Here is a 26,457-nt window from a genome sequence, read left to right on the forward strand (position 1 = left end):
CCACCCCAGCTTGCATAGTGCATTCCCACACTGTTGCCCATGCCCATGGGTCATTCATACATGTTCTTTGACTAATCCCTTCCCCTTCTTTTCATCATACCCCTCCTACCATCCTCCCCTCTTACAGCTATCAGTCTGTTCCATGTTTCCATGACTCTGGTTCTATTTTTCTCATTAGCTTGTTTTTTGTTCATTAAATTTCTTTATAAATAAGACCATATGGTATTTGTCTTGCACAGCTGGTTCATTTCACTTAGCATAATGGTCTCCAGGCCAATCTATGTTGTCAAAAGGGTAGGAATTCCTTCTTCTTTCTTTGTGTTACACAGTATTCCATTGTGTAAACAAAGCACCATTTTTTAATCCTTTCATCTACTGATGAGCACTTAGGGCTATTTCCAACATTTGACTATTGTAAATAGTGCTGCTATGAACATAGGGGTGCATAAGATTTTTGAATTGGAGTTTCAAAATTCTTAGGGTATATTCCCAGCATGGAATAACTGGGTCAAAGGGAAGTTTCATTTTAATTTTTTGAGTGAATTTCTTACTGTTTTCCATAGTGACTGTACCAATCTGCATTCCAACCAACAGTGCACTAGGGTTCCCTTTTCTCCACATCCTTTCTAGCCGGTGCTGTCTGTTGACTTATTAATGATGACCATTCTGACAGGTGTGAGGTGACATCTCATTGGGTTTTAATCTGCACCTCTCTGATGGCTAGTGATGTTGAGCATCTTTTCATATGTCCTATAGGTCATCTGTATGATCTCCTTGGAAAAGTGTCTATTCAGATCCTTTGGCCTATTTTTTAATTGTATTGTTTGCCTTCCTGGCATTGGATCATATGAGTTTTTAATATATTTTGAAGATTGAACCCTTGTCCGATATAACATTGGAAATACGTTCTCCCATACAGTTAGTATCTTTACAGTATATTGTTCTTTAGCCATGCAGCATCCTATTTAATGCAGTCCCATTTGTTCATATTTCCTTTTATTTTCCCTTGCCCTAGGAGATATATTGGCAAAAATATTGTTTGGGATATCTGCAATTTTACTGTCTATGTTTTCCTCTAGGCCTCTTATAGTGTCATGACTTATATATAAGTCTTTTATCCATTTTAAAGTTTATTGTGCTGTATAGTGTAAGTTGGTGGTCCAGTCATTTTTTGGCAAGTACCAGTCCAGTTCTCCCAACACCATGTGTTGAAGAGACTATTTTTGCTACATTGTGTAAACATGCTCCCTTTGTCAAATATTAACTGGCCACAGAGACATGAGTTTATTTCTGGGCTTTTTACTCTGTTCCATTGATCTATGTGTCTGTTCTTATGCCAGTATCAAGCTGTTTTGATTACATTGGCCTTGTAGTGTAGTTTAATATTAAGTATTATGATCCGTCCAACTTTATTCATCTTCTTTCTCAAGATTGCTGTGGTTATTTGGGATCTTTTTTGGTTTCATATAAATTTTTGAAGTATTTGTTCTAGATCTGTGAAATATGCCATTGGTATTTTAATAGAAATTGTACTGAACCTATAGATTGCTTGGCTAGTATGGACATTTAGATCATGTTAATTCTTCCAGTCCATAAACAGGGAATTGCTTTCATTTATTTGTATCTTCCTCAATTTCTTTCTTCACTGTTCCATAGTTTTCTGAGTATAAGATCTTTTACTTCCTTGGTTAAATTTATTCCTAGGTACTTTATTTTTTAATTGTTGTTCCTGTAGTAAATGGGGTTGTTTTTGTAGTTTCTGTTTCTGATAGTTCATTGTTGATGTACAAAATGCTATCAATTTCTGAATATTCACTTTGTATCCTGCTACTCTGCTAATTCACTTATTTGTCAAGTATTTTTTGGTGGAGCGTATAGGGTTTACTATAGACTGATAACAACTAGTGAAATTAAAGCAGTAAGCAAAAGCTACTGACACACAAAAAAGTCTAGGACCATGTGGCTTCACAGGTAAATTTTAGCAAACATTCAAAGGAGAACTAACACCTCTCTTTCTCAAACTATTCTAAAAAATGCAAGAAGAGGGAAAACTCCTGAACTTTTTTACTAGCCCAGTATTATCCTAATCCCAAAACTAGGTAATAGACACGACAAGAATGAAAATTACAGGCCAATATCTCTGATGATCATAGATGCTAAAATCCTCCAAAAATAGTAATAAACTGGATCCAACAATATATTAAAAAGATCATACACTGTGGTCAAGTGGGATTAATTCCAGAGATGCTAGGATGATACATATTCACAATCCATAAAATATGATATATCACATAAACAAAAAGAAAGAATAAAAATTACATGATCATAGTCAATAGATGCAGAAAAAGCATTTGAAAATGTCCAGCACACATTTATGATAAACATACTCAGCAAAGTGAGAGTGGAGGGAGCATACTCAACATAATAAAGGCCCTATATCAGAGACCTACAGCCAACGTTGTACTCAACAGGCAAATACTAAAAATGTTTCCCTTGAGATCAGGAACAAACAAGGTGGTCTGCTCTCACCACTCTTATTCAACACAATGGACATTACTTTCTGATCACATGCGATACAAACTAAGAAGCAAAGAATCTTTGGCAAGGAATGGAATTTATTGGTAGCCTAGTAGTTTAGAGACTTTAACAAGGAACTATAGGAACTGCCAAGACAAGTTCTTCTTAAGCATTTGTCCTACTGTAATATGCATCTCCATATGAAGGAACATGGTGGTGGTCTTGCTACCCAACTGAAAACTGACAAAAGAGAAAGCTCCTTCTAGCATCAACTCTAAGGAAGAGATTTAAATGGCAATATTCCAGTCACATGCCCAGATTATAATTGACCAATTAATTATGATCAATCATCATAATTGTCAGATGAATGTGTTCGTTATGTGTTTTAGCTTGAGTTCTTCCAAGAGAAAAGTCTCAGGTAATAATTTGCAAACAAGTAGTTTATTTGAGAGGTAATCTCAGGAACTCATGGAATGGAATAGGAAATAATACAGGGAGGGAGTGGTTTAAACAGAAGACTATTGTTGTGGGAAACTAATGCTCCAGGCTACTGGAGATCACCTTAGAAATCTTGTGGGGACAGAACTCTGAGTTGTCATCCTAACAAGAAAGCTGGGGTATACATCCACAAATTCTCTTTCCTCATGTATATTTCCATATTAAATTGGAATAATCTTAAAACATTTTACGTTTATGTTACATGTTATGTTACCATGTTTAGTAACTTGTGTCTCTTCTTTGTACTCTAAATTTCTTGAGGGCATGTCTTTGCCCTGTTTAATTTATCCAGAACCTGTCTCAAGACAGGACACATGGTTGAAAAATCAATATATACTTGTCAAATGATGTACAATATATACTTGTCAATATATACAAGTCAAAAATTAATAAGGAATATAAATTTCAAATTTCTTGAAATTTGAAAGAATATAAATTTTGAGCTGTGTAAATTGATTGCACACTAAATCATGAAATCTAACACTATTGAAATACCAAGACTGAAACCCATTTGTTTCTGGGAATCTTATGAAAATTTATTTGTCTTTCTATGTCATATTTTAACATTTATTGAAGCACTGATTGTTATCACAAATTTTTAAACAAATAAGATTATATGTAAATCAAACTTGTATTCAATTATTATTGTTACATATTTATCTGTATACCTATTTTCTACTAGAAAATATTTAATGTTATAGGGACCAAATTAATGCAAATCAGTTCTATTCAGGAGACCTGAGCCTTGCTTATATCTTCTCTTACAAATGTCACCTCAGTAGTTTTGAGGTTTTACTACACTTATAATTTTTCAATTGCTTACATTGAAACAGATTAGTTTTGACTATAAGTTTTAATTACATTAAGTGAAATAGTTTTCTGCTGAGCAATTTGGCATAAATCAAACCATTAGTTATTGTACTTGCTGGTCACAGGATAAATTTTAATGTCATATATAATTTTTCTTCTCTGTAGCCACATTATTACTCTGGTTCTGGGATTTTAATTGTAATCATATTCAAATTGTGGTAGAACCTTCAGACAGACTAAAAAGCATTAATACAATTTCAGAAACAGGCTGAACTCTCAGCTCTTACCCTTAAATCTCTTTTCTCATGGCCTGCTATATTCTAGTTACTTGGTAAACACCAACAACTTGCAGAGTTCCAGCAAAGTTTCCATATAGTATATTTGCATAAGGTGTTAAGTCTTGGAATTATTTCTGATTTTAAATTTCAAAATTCTTTAAAATGGAGTTTGACTAAAATATCTTCTTTAAAGTTATATACTGGCTTTGACACAGGCAATATTTTAAATATTAAAGTAACTCATGGTGTAATATCTAAAGTATTTCAGTCAACACCTTTTTTTTTAATATTCTGAGGTATTTTTAAAAGAATGTCAGAGTACTTTAGCTACAAAGTTGAACTACTAAAGATAATATTAAGTAATCATTTTACAGTAGTTAGAACCTCTTACAGAAACTTATTCCTACAATTTCTTAGGTCTAGAAAACATTTTTTCATCATAAGTACGCACGCATACACACATTGTGTCCTACCGCCACTCTGTCCATTGATTTTATATCCACTGATTTTATTAGGCACATTTTCGCTGGAAAGCCTCAGTAAAATGACAAGGTTCCAAGAAAAAAATACAGGATTTTGCTTAGATATAATGTTGAAACCTAAATTGTCCCCAAGCTATTTTGTGGATGCTCAAACATGGAAAATCTTATCATTGATAGGTAGTAATAACAGGATAGGGTCTGAACTTATTTTCCCTCCTCCTACAACAGGAGAGGAATCTCATAAGATTTTTAAAATTCACTAAGTGTATTTATGAATTGCAAATGAATTATAAAAAGCACGATTTGAGACTTCTGGTCAAGATGGCGGTTTAGACAGGCATGGCTTAACTCTGCACAATCACATCAAAATTACAACTAAAATATAGAACAACCCTCACCCAGAACCAGAAGAAATCTAATTGAATGGAAGTCTGACACACTATGGAATTAAAGAAAACACACCCATACAGACTAGTAGGAGGGACAAAGACATGGAATGGGGCTAGTCCCTCACCTATGTGTGGTGGTTAAAAATTTGGGAGGGATATCTTGGGGGGCGAGAGCCTCAGCCCCATACTAGGCCCCACCAGTCCAGGGCTCTAGTGCCAGGAAGATAAGCCCCCACAACTTCTGGCTGCAAAACACAGTGAGGATCGAGTCAGTGGGAGAAACTGCTTGAGAGCCAAGCCGTTCCTCTTAAAGAACCCACACATGACTCACCTACTCAGATTTGGTCTCTCTGATCTCCAGCACCAGGGTGGCAGCTAAAAAGGCCCAGTGGTAATACAGGGAGAAACTGGAGTATATGGCATCAAGGCAAGCAGAGGTTATTGTAGCTTTTCTAAATGCTCCCCCCACAGAACTGGCAAACTGGTACCTATATGGGACTCCATCAACCTGGCTAACACTGTTTGACACGTCTTGAAGATCCCCAGAGACTCTGTGCCACCCAATTCACAGGCCCAGCCAAGCTGCTTTTCCATATGAATGCTGGTCTAGGCTCCTGCTTCACAACTTCCTAAATCCTATCAACAAGCAACAGCTGGCCTCAGTGAGCCTCAGGCTTGGCAGTAGCAGAGCAGCCAGACTAGATTCACAGCTTAGATTCACCTGGGAATCTCCAAACCCAGAACAAGTAGCAGCCATCTTAGATTGCTTTAGATTGCTTAGATTGCCCAGGCAAGGTGGCTCCGGGAAAAACACAGGTGGGGGTTGACTTTGGCCTGCACCACCTGGGAAACCCCCAGGCCAGCACACACAGTAGACAGCTCAGACCGTGTTGGAGGGGCAGATTAGTGATCAGTAGTCACATCCAATCCTGTATTGACTGGCCGAGTAAATCCCTTCCATTGATTGTCTAATAGCAAATTACAATAGGAAGGTGTACTCAGCCCAGAAGAAGAGCACACCCTGAGTACCAATAAGTTTCAGTGATAGGGTAGCTGAGCCACTGGACCCTGCAGGACACCTACTACATTATGCCACACTACAAAGACACAGAGTCAAAGCAGCTCTACTTAGCAGAGAAACAAACATGGGGAGGCTGCCAAAATGAGGAGACAAAGAAACATGGCTCAAATGAAAGAACAGATCAAAACTCCAGTAAAAGAGCTAGACGAAATGGAGATAAGCAAACTATCAGATGCAGAGTTCAAAACACTGGTTATAAGGATGCTCAAGGAACTCAGTGAGGACCTCAACAGCATAAAAATGATCTAGTCAGAAATAAAGGATACACAAACTGAAATAGAGAACAATTTATAGGGAAATAAGAGTAGAGTAGATGAAGCTGAGAATCACATCAATGATATGGCACATAAGGAAGCAAAAAACAATCAATCAGAAAAACAAGGAGAAAAAAAGAATCCTCCGCCCCAAAATGAGGATTGTTTAAGGAGCCTCTATGACACCTTCAAGTGCCCCAACATTTGCATCTTAGTATACCAAAAGGAGAAGACAAAGAGCAAGAAATTGGAAATTTATTTGAAAAATTAGTGAAATAAAATTTCCTTAATTTGGTGAAGGAAATAGACAGTGAGTTCAGGAAGCATAGAGAGTCTCAAACAAGATGGATGCAAAGAGGCCCATTCCAAGACACAGCATGATTAAAATGCTAAAGGTTGAAAAGAGAACCTTAAAAGCAATAAGAGAAAAGCAGTTAGTTACCTACAAGGGGGTTCCCATAAGACTTACAGCTGACTTCTCAAAAGAAACTTTGCAGGCTAGAAGGGATTGGCAAGAAATATTCAAAGTCATGAAAAGCAGAGACCTACAGACAAGGTTGCTCTACCCAGCAAAGATCGCATTAGAATGGAAGGGGAGATAAAGAACTTCCCAGACAAGAAAAAACTAGAGGAGTTCATCATCACCAAACCATTATTATATGAAATGTTAAAGGGACTTAATTAAGAAAAAGAAGATCAAAACTATAAACAATAAAATGGCAAAAATACAAATCTATCAATTGAATCTAAATAACAGATTAAGCAAACAAGAACAGAAACAAAACCACAGATACAGAGAGTGTTTTGATGATTGCCAGATGAGATGAGGTATGGGGGAATGAGTGAAGAGGTGAGAGGATTTAGAAATACAAATAGGTTGTTATGTAATAGCCACAGGGATGTAAACTACAGTATAGGAAATGGTGTAGCCAAAGAACTTATATGCTTTACCCCTGGACATGAACAATGGTATGGGCATTGTCTGATGGAGTAGGGGTACTGGGTGGAGGGAGGGCAAAAGGATAAAATCAAGACAACTGTAGTAACATATGTCGCCACCTTTCAAGATCAGGCAGGTTCATGGTATTTGTGCAGACACAAAAATATTCACAGAGCCGTTGGGATGTCTGGCATGCCTTTATTCATGGGTGGGCAAGCCATGCACTCTGCAAACTGCGTGTCTATCTGCATGTCTCATGTCATGGCCCTCGTTTCCCAGCATGGCACACATCATGGCACCTGCCCCCTTGTGTGTCTTTCACCATCAAGGCCCCCAGCAGGGAGTCCCTACCTGTTTAAGTACTAGAAGGGGAAAAAAACCCAGAAAACTGCCAGAACATTACATAACACAACATAACATAATTCTGCACATGCGAGCCCATTTCATGTTATGGGAGCAGTTTATTGGACCCAGTCTCAAGGTTATGAGAACACTGGTTATCAGGCCTCTCCAAGGCTATAAGAACTCTGCTTCCCTTAGCTATGCAGACACCTGGGTGAGGAAGCCAGACTGCTTCCACTTACCCCACATAACATAATCAATAAAATATAATTTAAAAAATATGAATTCAAAAACCATGCCTATCTCATAGATTACCTGTTGAAAACATAGTTTTTATTAAAATTGAGAAAATAAATTGCTACTCCACAATAAATATTTATATATTAGTTACATTCTGATAATATATTAGTAGGACAAGTAAAGTACCATGGAATAATCCTGCTGAATAAAGTAGCCTGATATTGAATAATTTTTCTAAAAAATTTATTTAAATTATATACTTCATAATTACTGTGGTTTGCAGGGCATCAAATGCTCTCCCTCACATTTTGTCCTAACTTGCTTTTCCTGCCTCGTTCCTGAAAACATTTATGCATAAGCTCTATATTCCCACACTATATGTTTTATACCAGTGCCATTTTAGCAAAATAAAATTACCAATAGCTTTTTAGTTTCCAGTTATAGTCACTCAGAAGGCCCAGAAGCTCCTGTCATATACATAGGTGCTAGGATTTGCCTCTGCATTCTTATAATAGATTACCTTATATAATCAGGAAGTTTTAAAGGACTTATAAAAATAAAGACAAATAGATTTGACTAAGATAACTAATTAATTAATGGTGTCTAAGCTGACCTTTTCGGACCAATACTCTTCAGAGTAAATTAGTATTATCCTTATCTTTAAAAGATTCCCATTCTAGTAGAGCCAGTTAGAAGGAAAGAGACATGAACCCATAAGTGAGTATTAGGAAATAAATACTAGTTGTACAACTCTAAACACAATGTGATTTTTATATTGTCCTTATGACATATTCCAGTTACAATAAAAACCCTATGATGTGATAGTTTTATGGCAGAAGTGTTACTCTGAAAATGGTAATAGATTTTGTGTAGTCAGAGGTACATGAGCAGTGACCTTTTACCTAGACTACTTGTGCATTAATCAGGTCTCTTTTAGTCACAACTGAAGAGATCCCAATCAAGCATCTTTAATGATTATGGGTAAAATTATTGGTTGATGTGACCCAGAAAGCTAGAAGTAGCCTGGCTTCAGGTATGGATGGATTCAGGGGTTCCAATAATGTCCTTTGATCTGTTTATTCTCTATCTCTGCCACTACAGTCATATGATCCTATTTCATCAATCTAAGCAGAAAGAAGTAATGTTTATAGATAGGACCAGGAGAAAAGTAACAGTGAAGTATTTGATTACCCTAGACAAACTATTTTCAACCTTTTCCATCTCATGACACACAAAAAATAATTACTAAAATTCTGCAGCACACCATTAATATATTTTATTTTTTTGCTGATCTGAAAACATAGGTATAGTTTTGATTGATTCATACAGGACAACTAGTATCATGTTGGCTATTATTAGTTTTTTTTTTTTTATTTGACAATCTAAGGGAAAGGAGGTAAGTGTCCCTGACTAACTAGTCAGGTATTGCACATTTTAAAAACTCTTGTGGCACACCAGTGTGCCTAATAGTGGCACACCTGTTGAAAAATCACTGCTCTAGATGAAACCTATGCCCATTTCTAACTAGCTACTATTGTCAGGAATAGGACATTGGCAAGATTATTTATAAAGAGAGACTGTTAACAAAGAATGAGAGAGGATTTCTGAGAGAAGGAAAAAGAAGAGCCCAAAGCTACAAAATTTTACCCTATTCCCTTTTCTCCATTAATATTTAAATTAACTTTTAAAATTATTCCCCCAGTATGTTTACATACTTGGATTTGGAGTCAGATACCTCCCCACCCCCCAATGTATATAGGTTTTCTCTCACCCATTTTTAAAAAGTTGTCATCCACAGAGAAAACAAAACAAAAAATACAATATTAAAACAAGTAAAAGCTCTTACCTTCTCTACAAATACAATAATGATTTCCATCCACCAAAGTCAAGCATGTTTCATTGTTTCTGTAAGGGTCAGTGAGTGGATCACTGGGGTTATAGTGCTGATTGCAAAATTTTCCAGTATAAAAGGGTGGGCACAAGCATACAAACTGCCCGGGGATGGTAGATTCATGACAAAGAGCTCCATTCATGCATGGGTCAGAGTCACATTCATTTATTTCTTCACTACAGTTTTGTCCAGTCCACCCAGATGTACATTCACAGCTGAAATAAAATTTTAGGAACATGAACAATGCTGTTTTAAATCTATTCTTTGCATTTCCCATGTAATTACTACCTTGAATTAATAAGTGGACATTTTTATTTATGACATGACTAAGAAATTATACATGCTTTAAAATATTATTTGCCTAATTTCTTGAGACAATTTAATGTATATTACTATAAAACTGACTACATTGGCTGAAATACAATTTAAGAAGCATTTGGTAAATTGCTAACATAAGTAAGTCTCTGAGACATGTTAGAGAACACCAGTGCTACCAGTTTAAACTTTAGCAACTATTGAGCTGAATTACCAATTGAGAAAATTTTCTCAATTATTTCTTTTACATAAAACATGTTTTACCAATGAGATGGCTGTTTATAAGTCTCAGATGATATTTAATTTAATGTTTTAGGAACATGAGATTCTTAATATTATCAGAATATTTGTAATAGGGTGCCCCTTTATGTTTCCATCTTTGTTTCCATTTTGTATGCTTTAATAACATCTTTCCTATTAATATATGAATAATGTAGAAAAACTGAGGAGAAATCAAACAAAAAGGAAGGCATTAAGATCTTGTCTATGTATAACAGACTTTAGCCCAGTTCAATCCTCAGCTATCTAGTATCTGTTATTCTCTTAGAAATTTTTGACTTCCAATAGCATTTTAGCCAAACATCTTCTATCAGTCTAGGCTACTACTGAGCTCTGTCACTGAAAGTAGGAGAATTCTGACAGGTAACACAGGAAAAGGTATTTTCCACATAAGAATTATTCAAATAAGGGAAATTATTCAAATAATGGACAATAATGAAACCTGCTAATATGCATTAAATTTGAGGATTACTAATCAACTGGCTGAGTGGAAGTCAACCCAAAAGTGAGGGAAGGTTCAGAGACAGAACTCTTGCCAGTCTGTGGCCAAGGCAGAGCTCCAAAACTCAAGTAAATATACTTATTTGGCAAGTAATAAATCATGAGACAAGGCATAGAGGACATTAGAAGTATTATTTTCAGAAAATGATTATTTTACTAATTGTTAGATGGTTAAGATAACTTGAAAAAATATTACATTGCTGAAACATTTATGTAACTTGATGCATGATAGGTGAAATTTTGCTAAAAAAGGAAAAAGGAGAAAGCTGGGAAAGGGGGAAGGAAGGAGACAAGGAAGGAAGGAAGGAAGGAAGGAAGGAAGGAAGGGAAGAGGGAAAGGGAGGGGAGGGATGGGGAGAAAAAAAAAGAAACTAAATTTAGTCTTCAATGTCAAAGCCTCAAGAGTACCTAGCCCATTCTGTTTTAATAAATATAGAGGATACCAATGGAGTGAGTGGAGATAGTTGAATGATTGGATTATACTGTAATTCTAAGTAGATATGGCACCCATTGAAATTAAAACTAAAATAAATAGGGGACATGATGGCTTTAGGCATAACTGATTAATGATACATTTAGTAGTTCCATAAGATTGAACCCAATATTTTTTTAAAAAGGTAGATTTTATAGCTTTTTAAAAAAATTTGGTAGTTTGGACACAATGATTGCTACCATGCAAATTGAATATTTCTTTGTAAGGTATGTGTGTTCCAAAGGGAAACTTTATAAGTGAAATAATTTATACCTTTGAAATATGAAATAGTTTTATGAATATACTATTTATTTAAATAAATAAAAATTCTTGATATTTTCATTTTCTTTTCTGAAATATAATGAGATTATTTTGATGGCTAATCACCCTGGTTGGCCTAGATAGACCTGCCTTAGGCTTACCTTTCTGAAGAAAAATTTCTATGGTGTTAACTCTTCATCTTTGATTATCTCCAATATTCCTAAATGAAACTCAGTATTGTCCAAAAAAGATTATATTATCATGTATTTACTAACCCTGAACATGACTTTACCTTGCTCTCAAATTTGCTTGCCACAACCTTTAGGAAATCATCAAGCATTCTATCTTGTGTTGTAAATATTTTCATGGTTTATTCCCTACTCTGAAGCTTTTGGCTCCTCAATATATAAGAATTTTCCATTTTTTAATTCTCATGTATATAATATGCATATGTTGAAAATATAGATATTGATTAATATGTGATTTTTAGTTGGAATCATATAGACTTACCTGAATTCTTTCTTTTAGAAAATTGGTAATCTCAGAGAATTGGTAATCTCAGAGAATTGTAAAAATTAAATGTGATAATGAATACAAAGTATATGTAGGTTCTGACATCATAAACGCTTAGCCACCTACAATGGTTACTAACTGCTGCCAAAGAATTTTAAAAAGCATTTGTTACCCTGTTAATACCTCAATAAAATATACATCTCAGGAATGGACATTACTTCAATTTCTAGTGGTACTTTTCATTTATTTGTCTAGTCATCGTATAGTAAGCTGTCAAATATGTTATCCAATTTGATTCCTCTAATAAAGCACTAAAGAAAGAAAGAGATTCATATTCTTTACAGAAGGGATAGCTGAAAGTGCTGAGCCTAAAAGTGACATATCCGTTGTCAGGTGGTTAGCAAATTTGAGAACTGAAACCCCACATCTTTTCCCCATTTTCTTCCCTTCCTTTATATTTTTCTATTTTACAGAAATCCATTGTACAACTACTCAACATTTTGTGAAATAATGTTAAAATTAGGAATAATAACAAAATCCTAATAAATGCTTCAGTGCATATATTTTATTTGCAGTCACTTTACTTCTAATGGGTATTGCACGAATAGTTTTCTTTTTTCTTATATTTGTTCATGAGTACATAATTTCAACCAGTCTACTTCAAAAGAATTCCTTGTTAATAACTAACAATGCTTGACTATTTAGCATATGTGCTGAAGATTTGCTTTATCTTCCCAAATAACAGGTGGCCTGAGATTTCATGCAGTATCCTTCCTTACAAGGATCAAATCCTCAGGAAGGCATCTGGCCATATGTCAACGGGACTAATGATGCCAAGATGAGGCCTCTGGAGATGAATGGATATTTTGTAGAAAATACAGTTCTAAGGAACAAAGTCACTACTAGTAACTAGTAATCAGACTTACACATTTATTTATTTGAATGTGCCTTTGTACATGTCAGAGAAACTAGTCTTTGATGGATGCAAAAACATATTTTATATGAGAGCTTCAATCTGGGTTTTAGTTTGTACCATTCAGGATTCAGTGTAATCTAGCAGGATTTTCCAAACTCACAGCTGGAAGCAGAATCTTTATGTATTAAAAAGAAAACAATAACAACAAGAACAAAATCATGACTATGACTTTTCAAGTGTGCAGTTATCAGTAGTAAACACTTGAAAACTAATTTAGTGTGTGCTTAAAGTATATTTTAATTTGCTGTCTTCCCCAGTGAGGGAACCAAAAAGTTATTGGCATAAAATACATTGTGTACCCTGTAAGAACAACATTTCAGTTTTTGAAGTATCAAAGCTAATAATAAAAAAAAGGTAGACAACATTGTTACAAAATAAAGGAAAAAAGAAAATTCAATAAAAATTTATTATCTTCAAAAAACTTAGTAGATTGCAATTTAACTATAAACACTCTCTATGCTTACTATAAATATTGATACATGATAAATAAATATTATTCAGCAATACTTACCTATGTTTGAACTTGCTTATCTATAATTATCTATACTTTGTATAAATATGCCAGGTTTGTTAGCGATAAACCTGTAAATACAAGTCTAACAGTATATATATCTTTAAAGATCTCTTCTTATAAAAACTAGCTGGCTTATTGTTTGTTGCAGCCATTACTTGTATGAAAAATAAAATTCCAACCAAACTCAGTAGATGAAAAAGACATTATACAACAGTAAATCACAAAGTAGTGTTACATATTTGATGTCTGAAAAAAATAAGGGCACAGAAAAAGTAAGAAATAAAAAATATGGGTCACTCAACTATGTCATTCATTCTTTATGTTATTGTTTTATTCATTATAAGATAGTTACTACTATACTTTTAACCACTGCAACTTTGTTGGATGAAAATGTGGGAAAACTTCTGGCTCATTTATACTGAAAAATTTATTTCAAATAAATAATTTATATTATTAATATATATTAAAACTAGAAAGGACTATTAAAAACACTCTGAAGAACACCATAAAAATATTAAGATGTAAAAACACATACGAAGATTGAAATTGGAGTAAAAGGATGGAGGTGACCTAAAAAATTACAGCAAAGGGAGGTAAAAACAATAGCAACAACAGTTAAACTAAGTTATTTTGCTTCTACCCCTGAAAATGTTTGTTTTGATGTTTTTAAGTATGCTAGTAACAGAATCAGATTGTCATAAAGTAGAAGATGGGTTAAAATAGGGAGAGTTTGGTAGCATGAAAATCATTTAAAGAGCTATTGTTTTACTGCTGATAAAAGATTATTAGGACCTAAACAAAAGCGGTAATTAGGTACACCATATTTGATGTACATTTCTGATAAAGGCTTGAGAAAATGTGAACAATGACCAGTATAACCTGATGAGACAGTAAGTAATGAGGAGGACTCTGGATTTTAGTTTCAGTACTGGCAAGTGGTGCCATCAGGTAAGGTAAGGAAGACAATGGTGAGAATGGGATAGGAAGAGAAAGTACCAACGCTTAATATAAGTGGCTTAAATTAACTCTGTGATTTAATGTGCTGTCCTATATATAGTAAGAAATTCAAATAAGGAATTCTGTGGAAAAATCAAAGCTTGTGATAAAAATTTAAGGGCCATTTAAACAAACATTTCCAAGAACAATTTAGCATCAATTAAGTTTAACATTGGCCTTTTATTGGGCCAAATGTAAAATTAATTTATTAAAAATATAGAATAACTTCACTGCATGGTGTAATATATTCTTAAATATTTACAGAATTTTATAATCTTTGGGAAAGCGTAAGTAGAAAATCCTGCTAGTGACATTATCTACAAGCGCTTCATTGAAAGAACACAAATCTTCCTTTTATGGTTTCTTAAGAATGAAGAGCCGATTATTGAATATATACTCTAAATGAATTTAAGAATTTCTATTTTAATGTTAATAGAAAAAGAATCTTTCTATTCAGTCTATTAATCCCCATTATATTTACATTTTTCCAAAGATATATACTTTCTGTATAATTTAGGAGACACTATTCTTTATCTATTTATAAGTAAAATCTACAAATCATTTATATATGCTGAAAAATTAGTTTCATTTTTTAAAATATTTTTATTAATTTATTTTTAGAGATCAGGGAGAAAGGGAGGAAAGGAGAGAAGCATGGATGTGAGAGAGAAATATTGATCAGTTGCCTGTTATACTCCCCCAACAAGTGACCTGGCCTGCAACCCAGGCACGTGCCCTGACTAGGAATTGAACCTACAGCCTTTCTGTCTGCAATACAAAGCCTGACCCACTAAGCCACATGAGTCAGAGCTGCAAAATTATTTCCTATATTTTTAAACAATATGATGTAAATGAGCAGTTTGGATATATCCTTGGTATAATTCTATTTTAATTATCTATGTGTCTCCACAATTTGCCAGGATTTAATCTCCTATGCTGTGTGAAAAGACAAGTGATCAATAGATCTTTTCGCCGCAGTTGAATTTAAGCTACTCTCTAGACAGGTCTGCATCACTGGAAATAATTCCAGGTTTTTCACGACTTGGATGATTCCTCATTTCACAGTAGTAAGTTGAAGTGCAGGGCAAGCAGAGGTAGAAAATACACTGGGTCAGCCCTCTGTTACTCACATTTAAAACCCAAAGTAAATCTGATGAAACTCATGCTGTGTTTTTGAGAAAACTCAAAATTCATACACTTAAATCTGGGACTAGAACATCAGCACCAACTGAATGCTGGACAGTAAAAACAGTTGCATATTTTTACCATTGTGATCATAATACGGAAACCATAAGAAAAGGGCATTTCACCACTGAGACAGCCACAAAATTATCTATCTCTCTACCCTACAAAAGTAGTAATATATATCAGCAATTAATGCTCATTACTAATTATAATCTTTATGCATATCATACAATTCACTATGAACCTGAAGGGACCAAAATTCTGCCATCTGAGGCTGTTTTGGGGATATCAATTTTAAGGTGTTCATTGGAAGTGGAGGATTCAGAAACTTTGATCCTGAGCTTCAGAAAGAAACCTGCTTCTGGAAGATCTTAGGATGCTGCCAGAACCTAATTCGAATTAAATATGGTAAACAAGAGGGCTTCAGGCAGGTGCCAGTTCACTTGATATCCCGGTGTCTCGTTTCTGAGTAGCCTAGCAAGGATTTTCCTGCCAGCTGTGTCCTGTTCTTCCTCAACTACCTGTAAGTAACCCATTCTCGCTTTTGAAACCTAATGCCTCTTGTCCTCTGTCCCTTTTCTCTTCTATCCAAAATGTCTTACATATCCAACATTGCCTCACTGACTTCGGGAATTTTCAGGAGTTTATCATGTCTATGTGAATTTTCCATGTTCATGCATTAAACTTTTATTTTTTACCTGTTAATCTCTTTGTTAATTTGGTTATTAGCCCATCCTGACGAACTTAGAAAATGGGAGGAAAAATATTAATATCTTAGCTTCCACAAACTGTAGCACAATTTTTGTTACATAATATAAAAAAATATGTGAAAATAAAACTACTTAAGAAGAGAACTCTCTTGTAAAAACATCAGTTAAAGGTCATCTGTCTCACAGGACCTAGGTAGAATGTACCTAATATATGTATTGTTCTGTTTTCTGAATGGATCCTTCCTACACTTGGTTAGTCAATTCTTGGGAGCTTAGAGAAACTGATGGTCCATATGAACCAGAGTAAGTAACAGAATGATTATGATTAACAATGCAAAAAATCAAAAGCTTGGAGAAATGAGCACACTAGAGTACATGCTTCAAGTAAAGCCACAAAACTGACCTTATTCTGCAGGAGGGAGGGCCTGGAGACCACCTTTTTTATCAAAATGATGATATGTGCTTTTCAGAGGGGTACAAGCTTCACTGAGAAACTTCCTATTGATCATCCCCTACAGGCCAAGACTGACTATATGAGATTCTGTTACCAAAATTGGCTCCACATAAGTAACAGTGATGATAGGATTTTGGAATTTAAGAAGACCAAGTGGTCTTCTCAACAACCTTTAGAGTAAGAATGGCCAATTATAATGATCACCAAGGCTAGAGAGACAGTAAGGGGCCCCTGATCCCCCAAGAACCAGGAAGACATAATAGAACACATTGTCTCTAGAGCAGAATAGATTAATAGACAACAAGGATATTCCTCAATCTATACAATCAAAATATATCAACGAGTATTTTTTTATTGTTGTTCAAGTACAGTTGTCTCCATTCTCCCCCACCATTCCCCACAACCCCAGACATCACCACCTCCCACCCTAGATCAGACCCACCTTTGGCTTTGTCCATGGATCCTTTATACATGTTCCTTGATGACTCTTCCCTCTTTTCCCCCATCATCCCTTTCCACCTCCCCTCTGGTTACTGTCAGTTTGTTCTTTATTTCAACATCTCTGGTTATATTTGCTTGTTTGTTTGTTTTGTTGATTAGGTTCCACTTGTAGGTGAGATCATATGGTATTTTTCTTTCACTGCCTGGCTTATTTCATTTTGCATAATGCTCTCCAGATCCATCCATGCTGTAACAAAGAGTAGAAGCTCCATCTTTCTTTCTACTGTGTAGTATTCAATTGTGTAAATGTACCATAGTTTTTGATCCATTCACTTACTGATGGGCACTTAGATTGCTTCCAGCACTTGGCTATTGTAAATTGTGCTGCTATGAACATTGGGGTGCATAGGTTCTTCTGAATTGGTGTTTCAGGACTCTTGGGTTATAGCACCAGCAGAGGAATAGCAGGTCAAAAGGCAATTCCATTTTTAGTTTTCTGAGGGAATTCCATAGTGTTTTCCACAGTGGCTGCACCAGTCTACAATCCCACCAACAGTGCACTAGGGTTCCCTTTTCTTCACAACCTTGCCAGCATTTGTTGTTTGTTGATTTGTTTATGATGGTCATTCTGACCAATGTGAAGTTGTGATATTTTATTGTGGCTTTAATTTGCATCTTTTTCTTGGCTAGTGATGCTAAGCATCCTTTCATAAGTCTCTGGGCTCTCTGTATGTCTTTCATGGAGAAGTGTCTGTTTGGGTCCTTTGTTCATTTTTTTTCATTTTATTTATTTATTTATTAGAGAGGGAAAGGAGGGAGATAGAGAGAGAGAGAGAAACATCAATGTGAGGTTGCTAGGGGTTATGGCCTGCAACCCAGGAATGCACCCTGGCTGGGAATCGAACCTGGGACACTTTGGTTCCCAGCCCGCACTCAATCCACTGAGCTACGCCAGCCTGGGCTGGTCCTTTGTTCATTTTTTACTTGGGTTATTTGTCTTCCTGGAGTGGAGTCATGTGAGTTCTTTATATATTTTTGAAATCAAACGTTTGTCTGAGGTTTCATTTGCAAATATATGTTCATGTATGGTTGGTTCCCATTTCATTTTCCTGATGTTTTCTTTAGCTGTTCAGAAGCTTTTTCTTTTGATGAAGCCTCATTTGTTTATTTTATGTCTCTTTATTTTATGTCTCTTGCTCTAGGGGACATATCAGTGAACATGTTGCATTGTGGAATATCTGAGATTTTCCTCCCTATGTTCTCCTCTAGGACTTTTATGGTGTCATGGCTTATATTTAAGTCTTTTATCCACCTTGAGTGTATTTTTGTATATGGTGTAAGTTGATGGTCATTTCATTTATTTGCATGTAGCTGTCCAGAGCTCCCAACACCAGTTGTTGAAGAGGCTATTTTTACTCCATTTTGCGTTTCTGCCCCATTTGTTGAATATTAATTGACCATAAAGACTTGGGTACATTCCTGGGCTCTCTATTCTGTTTTATTGATCTATGTGTCTTTTCTTATGCCAGTACCAGACTGTTTTGATTACAATGGCCTTGTAATATAATTTGATATCAGGTATTGTAATCTTTCCTATTTTGTTCTTTTTTCTCAAAATTGCTGTGCTATTTGGGGTTGTTTATTGTTGCATACAAATTTTGAAATATTTGTTCTATATCTGTGAAATATGTCTATAATATTTTTATAGGAATTACATTGAATCTATAAACTGTTTTATGTTTAGAAGACTGAGGGAAGCACAACGAAAATTAATGAGCCTTTGCCCAGTGTTTAGACCCCACATTCACTGGTGGAAGGAGAGGCCAAGGACCCAAGAGAAAACATTATGACACCATGGCAATCTATAGTAATGATTCCACCAATATGACCTATGACCATTTACTTTATGTATGAGAAAGGTTGCCAAACATTTTGAGGTGGTTGGACGTGAACTCAATTTGACATTGATGTCTAGGTTTCTGAAGCTTCATTTCCCTGATTTTAGAATGGTGCATATAAAGGCAAGACAATAAATGTACTTGACACAGGTGTAGCTATAGTGGTCAACTGGCTCCAGTCATCATTTCCCCAGTTCCTGTATATAAACAATCCACACTTGAACAGCAAGGGTTTAAACTGCACCAGTCCACTTATAATCAGGTTTTTATCAATAAATGCAGTCTTCCCAGAAACAAGGTAATAAATGTAACTGACCCAAGTGTAGCTCACAGTAGTTCTACTGGTTCTCATCTCATTTCCTCAGTCTCAAAATAAATATAGTCCATCCTTAAACAATATGGGTTTGAACTAAGCTGGTCCATTTATACTTGTAGTATGTTCAGTAAATATAGCCAGTCCTTCTTATCAGTTGTTATGCATCTGCAGATTCAACCAACTTCGGGGAAAAATATTTTTAGACTTCCAACTATAGTTTTGTTACCACAGATTCCCAACACCATGGAAGATGGAAAATGAAGATTCAATACCATGGATTTGGTTGAAACCATGGATGCAAAAGGCCAACTGAAGTTAAGTTTTGGGGGACTCAAAAATTATACACAGATTTTCAACTCTTTAGTTGGTAGAATGCTCACATCATTTTCCTCCTTTGGTATGGGAATTAGAATGCAATTTAGAAGACATGGTCTATCTTCCCACTAAACCCCAACCCTCCAGTCAGTAGTATAAATTAAAAATAACAGAGTACCGTAGGGGAAAAACAGAAATTGGTTGCACCTTTGAGGGCAATGAGAGGACCTGCTATAATTTCATGGCAAGTCCCAGCTGATAAATCATAACATAGACTGCTAAGGTAAGAGCAGAACCAGAAAGATCCTAGTTGATGGTAAAGGGAATGTAAAGTGGGTAGTGGAGGAGGAAGATGAAGTTTATTAGTTATAGCCTGTGGACTAGCTGAAGGGGTAGGTGCTATAATTCATTGTATTAATCATTTTCTTATAATTCACTGGAAGAAAAGAGGCTAACTAGAATTCTAAAGTATCATCTTACAGAACTTATAAGAAGCAAATAAATCTGAGGGGACAAGGTATAGTTTCATTTATTTATTTGTTTACCTTTATAGAGGAGTATTACATTGAGATATAAGTGCTTTATATAAAAAATTGCACAATTTTAATGAGTACATATTGATGATGTTGGACATATGAATACACCTGTAATGTCATCACTGTCAGTAACATATTGATGTTAACATATTAATATGTTTACTGTGGGTAAACATATTTATGTCCTTCAAAAATGTCCTTGTGTTCTTGTGTATATGTGCATATACATGTGTGAGTACATGTGTATGTGTTGTGGTTAAACATTAACATGAGATATCTCTTAATTTATTTCAATAAATTAAGTGCACAATACTGTATTATTAGCTATAGGTGCTAGTGGCTGCATTCAACTTAGGACTGAAATCCTCACTGCCCCAACTCCTGGGAATGTTGGTGGCTGATAGCTGTGAAAATTGACCTCAGCTGAAAAGAGCCACTTCACTCAAAGTCACTTCCTTTTTCTTGTGACAGCTCACACCCAATGTTTGGTTGATGCAGGGACAGAAAGAATAAGTCCTGCTCCTCAGAGTGAGACCCTTGGACTGGTCATCCCTACTCCAGAGCTCCCAGTGGGAGTGGGGAGTTTCCACTGTCTCTCCACTGTAACCCATCTTCTCCTTCTGCCTCATTCAGCATCTTTAATTCTCCCACAGATGTTTTCTTTTCTTTTTCAAAAGCTGTATTGTGACATAAATGGTATACAAAACACTGCACACAATTCAAAAGCACTCCACAGTAAACTTCCAGCATGCCAATTTTCATGTCAGAGTTTGAGTTCTGGGGAATTAAGCCTGTAATGTATTCACCATGAGTGAGTGCCAAATGCTTTTATTTTATTTCTGGAAATATATACACACAAGAGCACAAATGTATGTCTTTGAAATTCTCTGCTTCATTGCTTACAACAGCAAAAATTCAAAATGAACATAAATGTTAGTAATAGGGCAGTGGTTATCCCTAGGGCAGTATCCAGAATAATTAAAATAAATGATATATTTTTATGTAATGAATTAGAAAAATAATCATTTCAAAATGCTATTATATAACTTTAAACTATAATATATGAGCTTGATTTCAATTGTGTTGCAAGTTTGTATATATGCACTTCCATATATATTTATATAGGACATCTTTGGAAGCACAAGGCACAGTAAGGTGTCTAGAGTAAACACATGTACGTACTCACAGGGTCAGGTGTTCTAGATTCAAGTGCCTTATGGTAGCAGTGTAAACTTCAGCAGGATGCTTCTTAGAGCACCGGTTTCCTAAATATGGGGTCATTAAAAGAATTTTCTCAAGAAAGAACTAAATTAGCTACTACCTATAAAATATTTAGAGAAGTACTTGGATATAACGGATACTTTGATTAAGACTATTATAAACTATGGATGTACTGAAAAGTGGGAACTAGAAAATCATATTTTTAATATAATTCTGGAGCAGTAACTTTTTCACTTAAAGCATGCAATATCCTTAGAATAAAGCAATTTTTTTTTCAAATGGCTTGCTTTTTGTTTTCATTTCGAAGGTTCCTTTTATTCTGTAGCATGGGTTAGCAGTCCGTGGTTCTCTCTTATTTGTTCTGTTTCATCTTTTATTTATACAGACCTATTTATACTTACACAGACCTTTTATTTATACTCTCATCTTCTTTATAAGAAGTATTTCCTTTGGATTTTCTCATGTCCACTGGGTGGATGTTCAATAATTTTAACATAATTTACTGGAAATGTGATTAATATACATTTCATTTTTTCTTTTCAGGGCACCTCAGATTGGTGACAGTATCCCATCAACTTACGTTCTGCTTAGTTTGGCATCATCACCAAAGAGCTGACATGCATGTGCCTACCTTCCTTTCTGGCCTCTCTTTTCTTTGGTAAGAAAAGCATTGTTGCACCAGAGACAACCTCCTTTCTGCCTGCTAGGTTTCTCCTGGAATAGGTTTTGCATAAATCCTGAAGCTTTGCAGAATATCAACTTCTGAATGCAGAGGGTCTACAATGGTGGAAAATATTTTTGCCTCTAGCCATCGTACTTCTAAAATAGGAGATAAGATTAGTTCTCCAGATTCCCCACTATTATGCTAAAAAGTTTTTCAGGACATACACATTCTGTATGGTGATTGCAGGGGAGAGGGAGGTATAATGGGGATAAATGGAAATGGAAAAGTACACTGAGAAAAGATTTTAAAAAGGATAATAGTTGTTCCAACACCAGGTATTATGACCATCATAATAGCAATAAAGAGTTCCTCTAACATTAATGACAATTTTAGTTTACTATATTTTTTCATTTTTATTTTATCTGAAGTTTTTTATTAATAAAAAATATAAATATATTGAAATTCTTAATGTTTGCTTGTTTTCCCTATTTTCATATATAAATCTATAAAGCATTATAAAACATTTTAGAGTCAAATTTAATCTAATTTATTGTATATTACATTTGATTAAATTTACAGTCATTGAAAATCTACTAAACTCCAGACATATAACCTGATTTTCCTATGCTAAAGTCTTTTTATTTTTAATTTCAGATTCAAGATGCTATAATATTGAACTAGGAAAGTGGTGTGGATGTCAGTACCCATTCTACCTCGCCAGTTTCTTCATATGACTAATTTTATTCTGGTATCTACACTTTCCACTTGATTTCACACACTGAATGGAAAGTTAATGCTATGCTGATACTCCGTGCCAAAGGTGTGTCTGATTGCTTTTAGACAGTGAATTTTAACTTTAGTTACATATTAGAATTGCCTATTAGGTTTGGAAATCCTGGAGCTCAGTTTGCATCTAAGGCAGATTAAATCTGAATATCCCAGTATGGGAAGTAGGTTTTAGCATTTTCTAAATGGCTCCAGTGTGCAACCAAGTTTATTGGTCTCTTGAAGTATCTTGTTTAGGAACCCACAACTAAACTAACTAGCAGTGGTTTAGCATGGGCATTTGATACAATGCAATAAAAAACCTGTGACACTTGCTGAATTCTCATAAGACATATCCTTTCTCACATTAATGAGGCAGACTCCAGAAGTGAGCGACCTCTCTTTTATTTGATGCCATGGAGTATACATGAAAAGCCAAGGTGGCTAATGTTACTCTGCCATCATGAAGTAATTTTTTGACACATTTGTACATTCAGCATATAGGATATGGCACAATTAAGGCAGTAATTTAAGATGCTATAATGCATAATATTGATCAAATGAATCTGATTGCTTTTTTACTTTCAATCATTTTATTACCCAGTTATAAAGCAATTAGACTCACTTGGTCCATATTATACTTTGTAGCATCTGAAATATAGAACAACATACTAAATTAAATGTAGGATTGTAGACTTGTGCCCATATTTCAGACATTTCAAGTGAGTAGAAGGGATTGGACATAAATAGACTCCAGTATGGTCTATAGATGATTTTTATGTCTACAAATTGTGTTCATTTCAGACTTAAAGGCCCCTCTTTTTACAACAGTAAACTAAGGGTTATGTAAAAGCATTCACAAACAAAATAAATAAAGAATAATGACATAATATAAACAAGGAGGGGTGAGTAAAAATGGTAGTAATTTTAGGATGTGTTCTAACTGAAGTGACCGTCCACTTAAAATAGACTACTATAAACATAGCTTGGTATATTTAAAGAATATGGCAACCACAAACTCTACAAGGGAGATGCAAAGAAATCCAAACACAACACTATAGAAAGCCACCAACATACAAGAGGAAAGAGCAAAAAATAAGGAAAAAATATAGAACTACAAAAACAATTAGAAAAAAATGAATAAAATGGCAATAACTACATACCTATCAATAATTACTTGAAATATAAATGAATCAAAGTCTCCAATCAAAAGATAAATGTATATAGAAGGCCTGTGGTGCATATATACAATGGAGTATTGCTCAGCCATAAAAAGAACAAAATCTTACCATTTGTAACAGCACGGATGGACCTACAGGTCATTGTGCTAGGTAAAATAAATCAAACAGAGAAATACAAATGACATGATTTTTCTTATATGTAGAGTCTAAAAACAAAACAAACAAAGAAGCAAACCAGAAGCAAACTTATAGATAGAAAGAATGAAATGATGTTTGCCAGATGAATGAGTGTTAGGGAGTTGGGTAAAGCAGTGAGGAGACTAAGAAGTACAGATTGTTGGTTACAAAATAATCATGGGGATGTAACCTACAGTTAGGAAACAATAATGTAATAACTATGTATGGTGTCAAATGGGTGTAAAATTTATCTGGGGAAACACTTCCTAAGTTATATAAATGTCCAACCACTATGCTGTATATCTAAAGCTAATGTAATGAATAATAACTGTCATTAAAAATTATTTTAAAATAAATAAATGAATTAGAAAACATGTTATTCCTAAATTACTTAAAATTTTTAATTAATCCCTGCCCAATAACATTTTTTTTCATTATTCTTTCAGAAAGAACCACTCACTACCTTGAATTTTGCTTTATTATTTCCAAATATTTCTTCAACATTTATCTATGTGTGCATTTTTAAAAAATCTTCAGTTTGGTTTTTTTGGGGAGGGGTTAAAACTTTAAATGTCATCATATGTTGTCTCTATTAACTTAAAATTTTATGCATATCTTCCTGCATGCCTTTGTATTTGTTTTCTTATAAATATCTAAAGATATATGAAACCATTGACATTTTTTCTTTGGTATCTTTAAGAAAAAATACTCTCTTCCAACATCTGCCAAAGTGAATCTTTATGGATGCTGACATTATGATGTGTTACTATACCAGCATTGATTAGCAAGTAAGACTGAACTTTAATTCCAACACTTGTGACAGTAATTTAGGCAAATAACTTCTGCAGATAAACTATGTTCTGCTGACAAGGGGTAGTAAAAATCCCACTACTAGAGAGTTCTGTATCTCCCTAAATTTGGCTAAATTCTAAGGAAAAAGAAGGGTTTTTGAAAATTTGCAGGGATAAATTTATGTATGGGAATGTGGAGTAGAGAAAATAAATTTTTGTGAATTCCTACACATGAAACACTGTACTAGGAACCATATACATATTACTTCAACAAGACTGAAAAACAAATACCACTTTTCTTAATTTAAAGCTAGTGAGACTGATCCTCAGAGGAGACTCCAAGTTGCTCAAGAACACAGGCAAATAAACAAATAAACAAAACATAAACAGGGTCCAAAATGGTTCATAGATTTAAATGTAAAATTCAAAACTCTACAACTTCCAGGAGACACCATTGAAGAAAATCAAGGTAATATTTATTGGGTTTGGCAATGACCTTTTAGATAAAAAAAAACACAAGCATGATTCATAAAAGAAAACACTTATAAACTGAACTTTGTTAAAACTAAAAACTTCTGCCCTGAGAAGGATACTATTAAGAGTATAAAATGACAAAGCACAAACTGAGAGAAAAATCACTGCAAAACATGTATCTAAAGTTTCCAAAGTATACAAAGAGCACTCAAAATTCCACAAACAACTCAGTATAAAAATGTACAAATATTTCAATAGATACTTCATCAAGTAAGATATACAAATGTCAAGTTAAAGGAGTTCATTATCACCAGGCCCTTATTATATGAACTGTTAAATGGACTTATCTGAGAAAAATAATAAGATAAAAAATATGAACAGTAAAATGACAACAAACTCACAACTATCAACTGAACCTAAAAAAAAATGAGCTAAACAAACAACTAGAACAGGAACAGAATCACAGAAATGGAGATCACATGGAGGGTTATCAGTGGGGAGGAGGGAGAATGGGGGAAAAGGTACAGGGAATAAGAAGCATAAATGGTAGGTATGAAATAGACAGGGGAGGTTAAGAATAGTACAGGAAATGGAGAAGCCAAAGAACTTGTATTTATGACCCATGGGCATGAAATAAGATGGGGGAATAATGGTGGGAGGGGTATACAGGGTGAAAGAGAATGAAGGGGAAAAATGGGACAGCTGTAATAACATAATCAATACAATATATTAAAAAACAAAAAAATAAGATATCAATGAAATAATGCTCAACATCACATG

At 34.7% G+C, this 26,457-nt stretch overlaps 1 protein-coding gene across 1 annotated transcript in view; it reads right to left on the reverse strand.

The window, feature by feature from the left end:
• Window positions 1–26,457, reverse strand: part of LOC118499947 (protein eyes shut homolog) — a 145,330-nt gene that overhangs the window by 17,465 nt on the left and 101,408 nt on the right. The window contains exon 4 of the mRNA XM_036022597.1: window positions 9,678–9,937. Within this exon, the coding sequence (XP_035878490.1) occupies window positions 9,678–9,937 (260 nt within the window). The remainder of the gene's footprint in view (window positions 1–9,677; window positions 9,938–26,457) is intronic.

This window comes from Phyllostomus discolor, chromosome 4 (genome assembly GCF_004126475.2).
Source record: "Phyllostomus discolor isolate MPI-MPIP mPhyDis1 chromosome 4, mPhyDis1.pri.v3, whole genome shotgun sequence".
NCBI lineage: Eukaryota > Metazoa > Chordata > Mammalia > Chiroptera > Phyllostomidae > Phyllostomus > Phyllostomus discolor.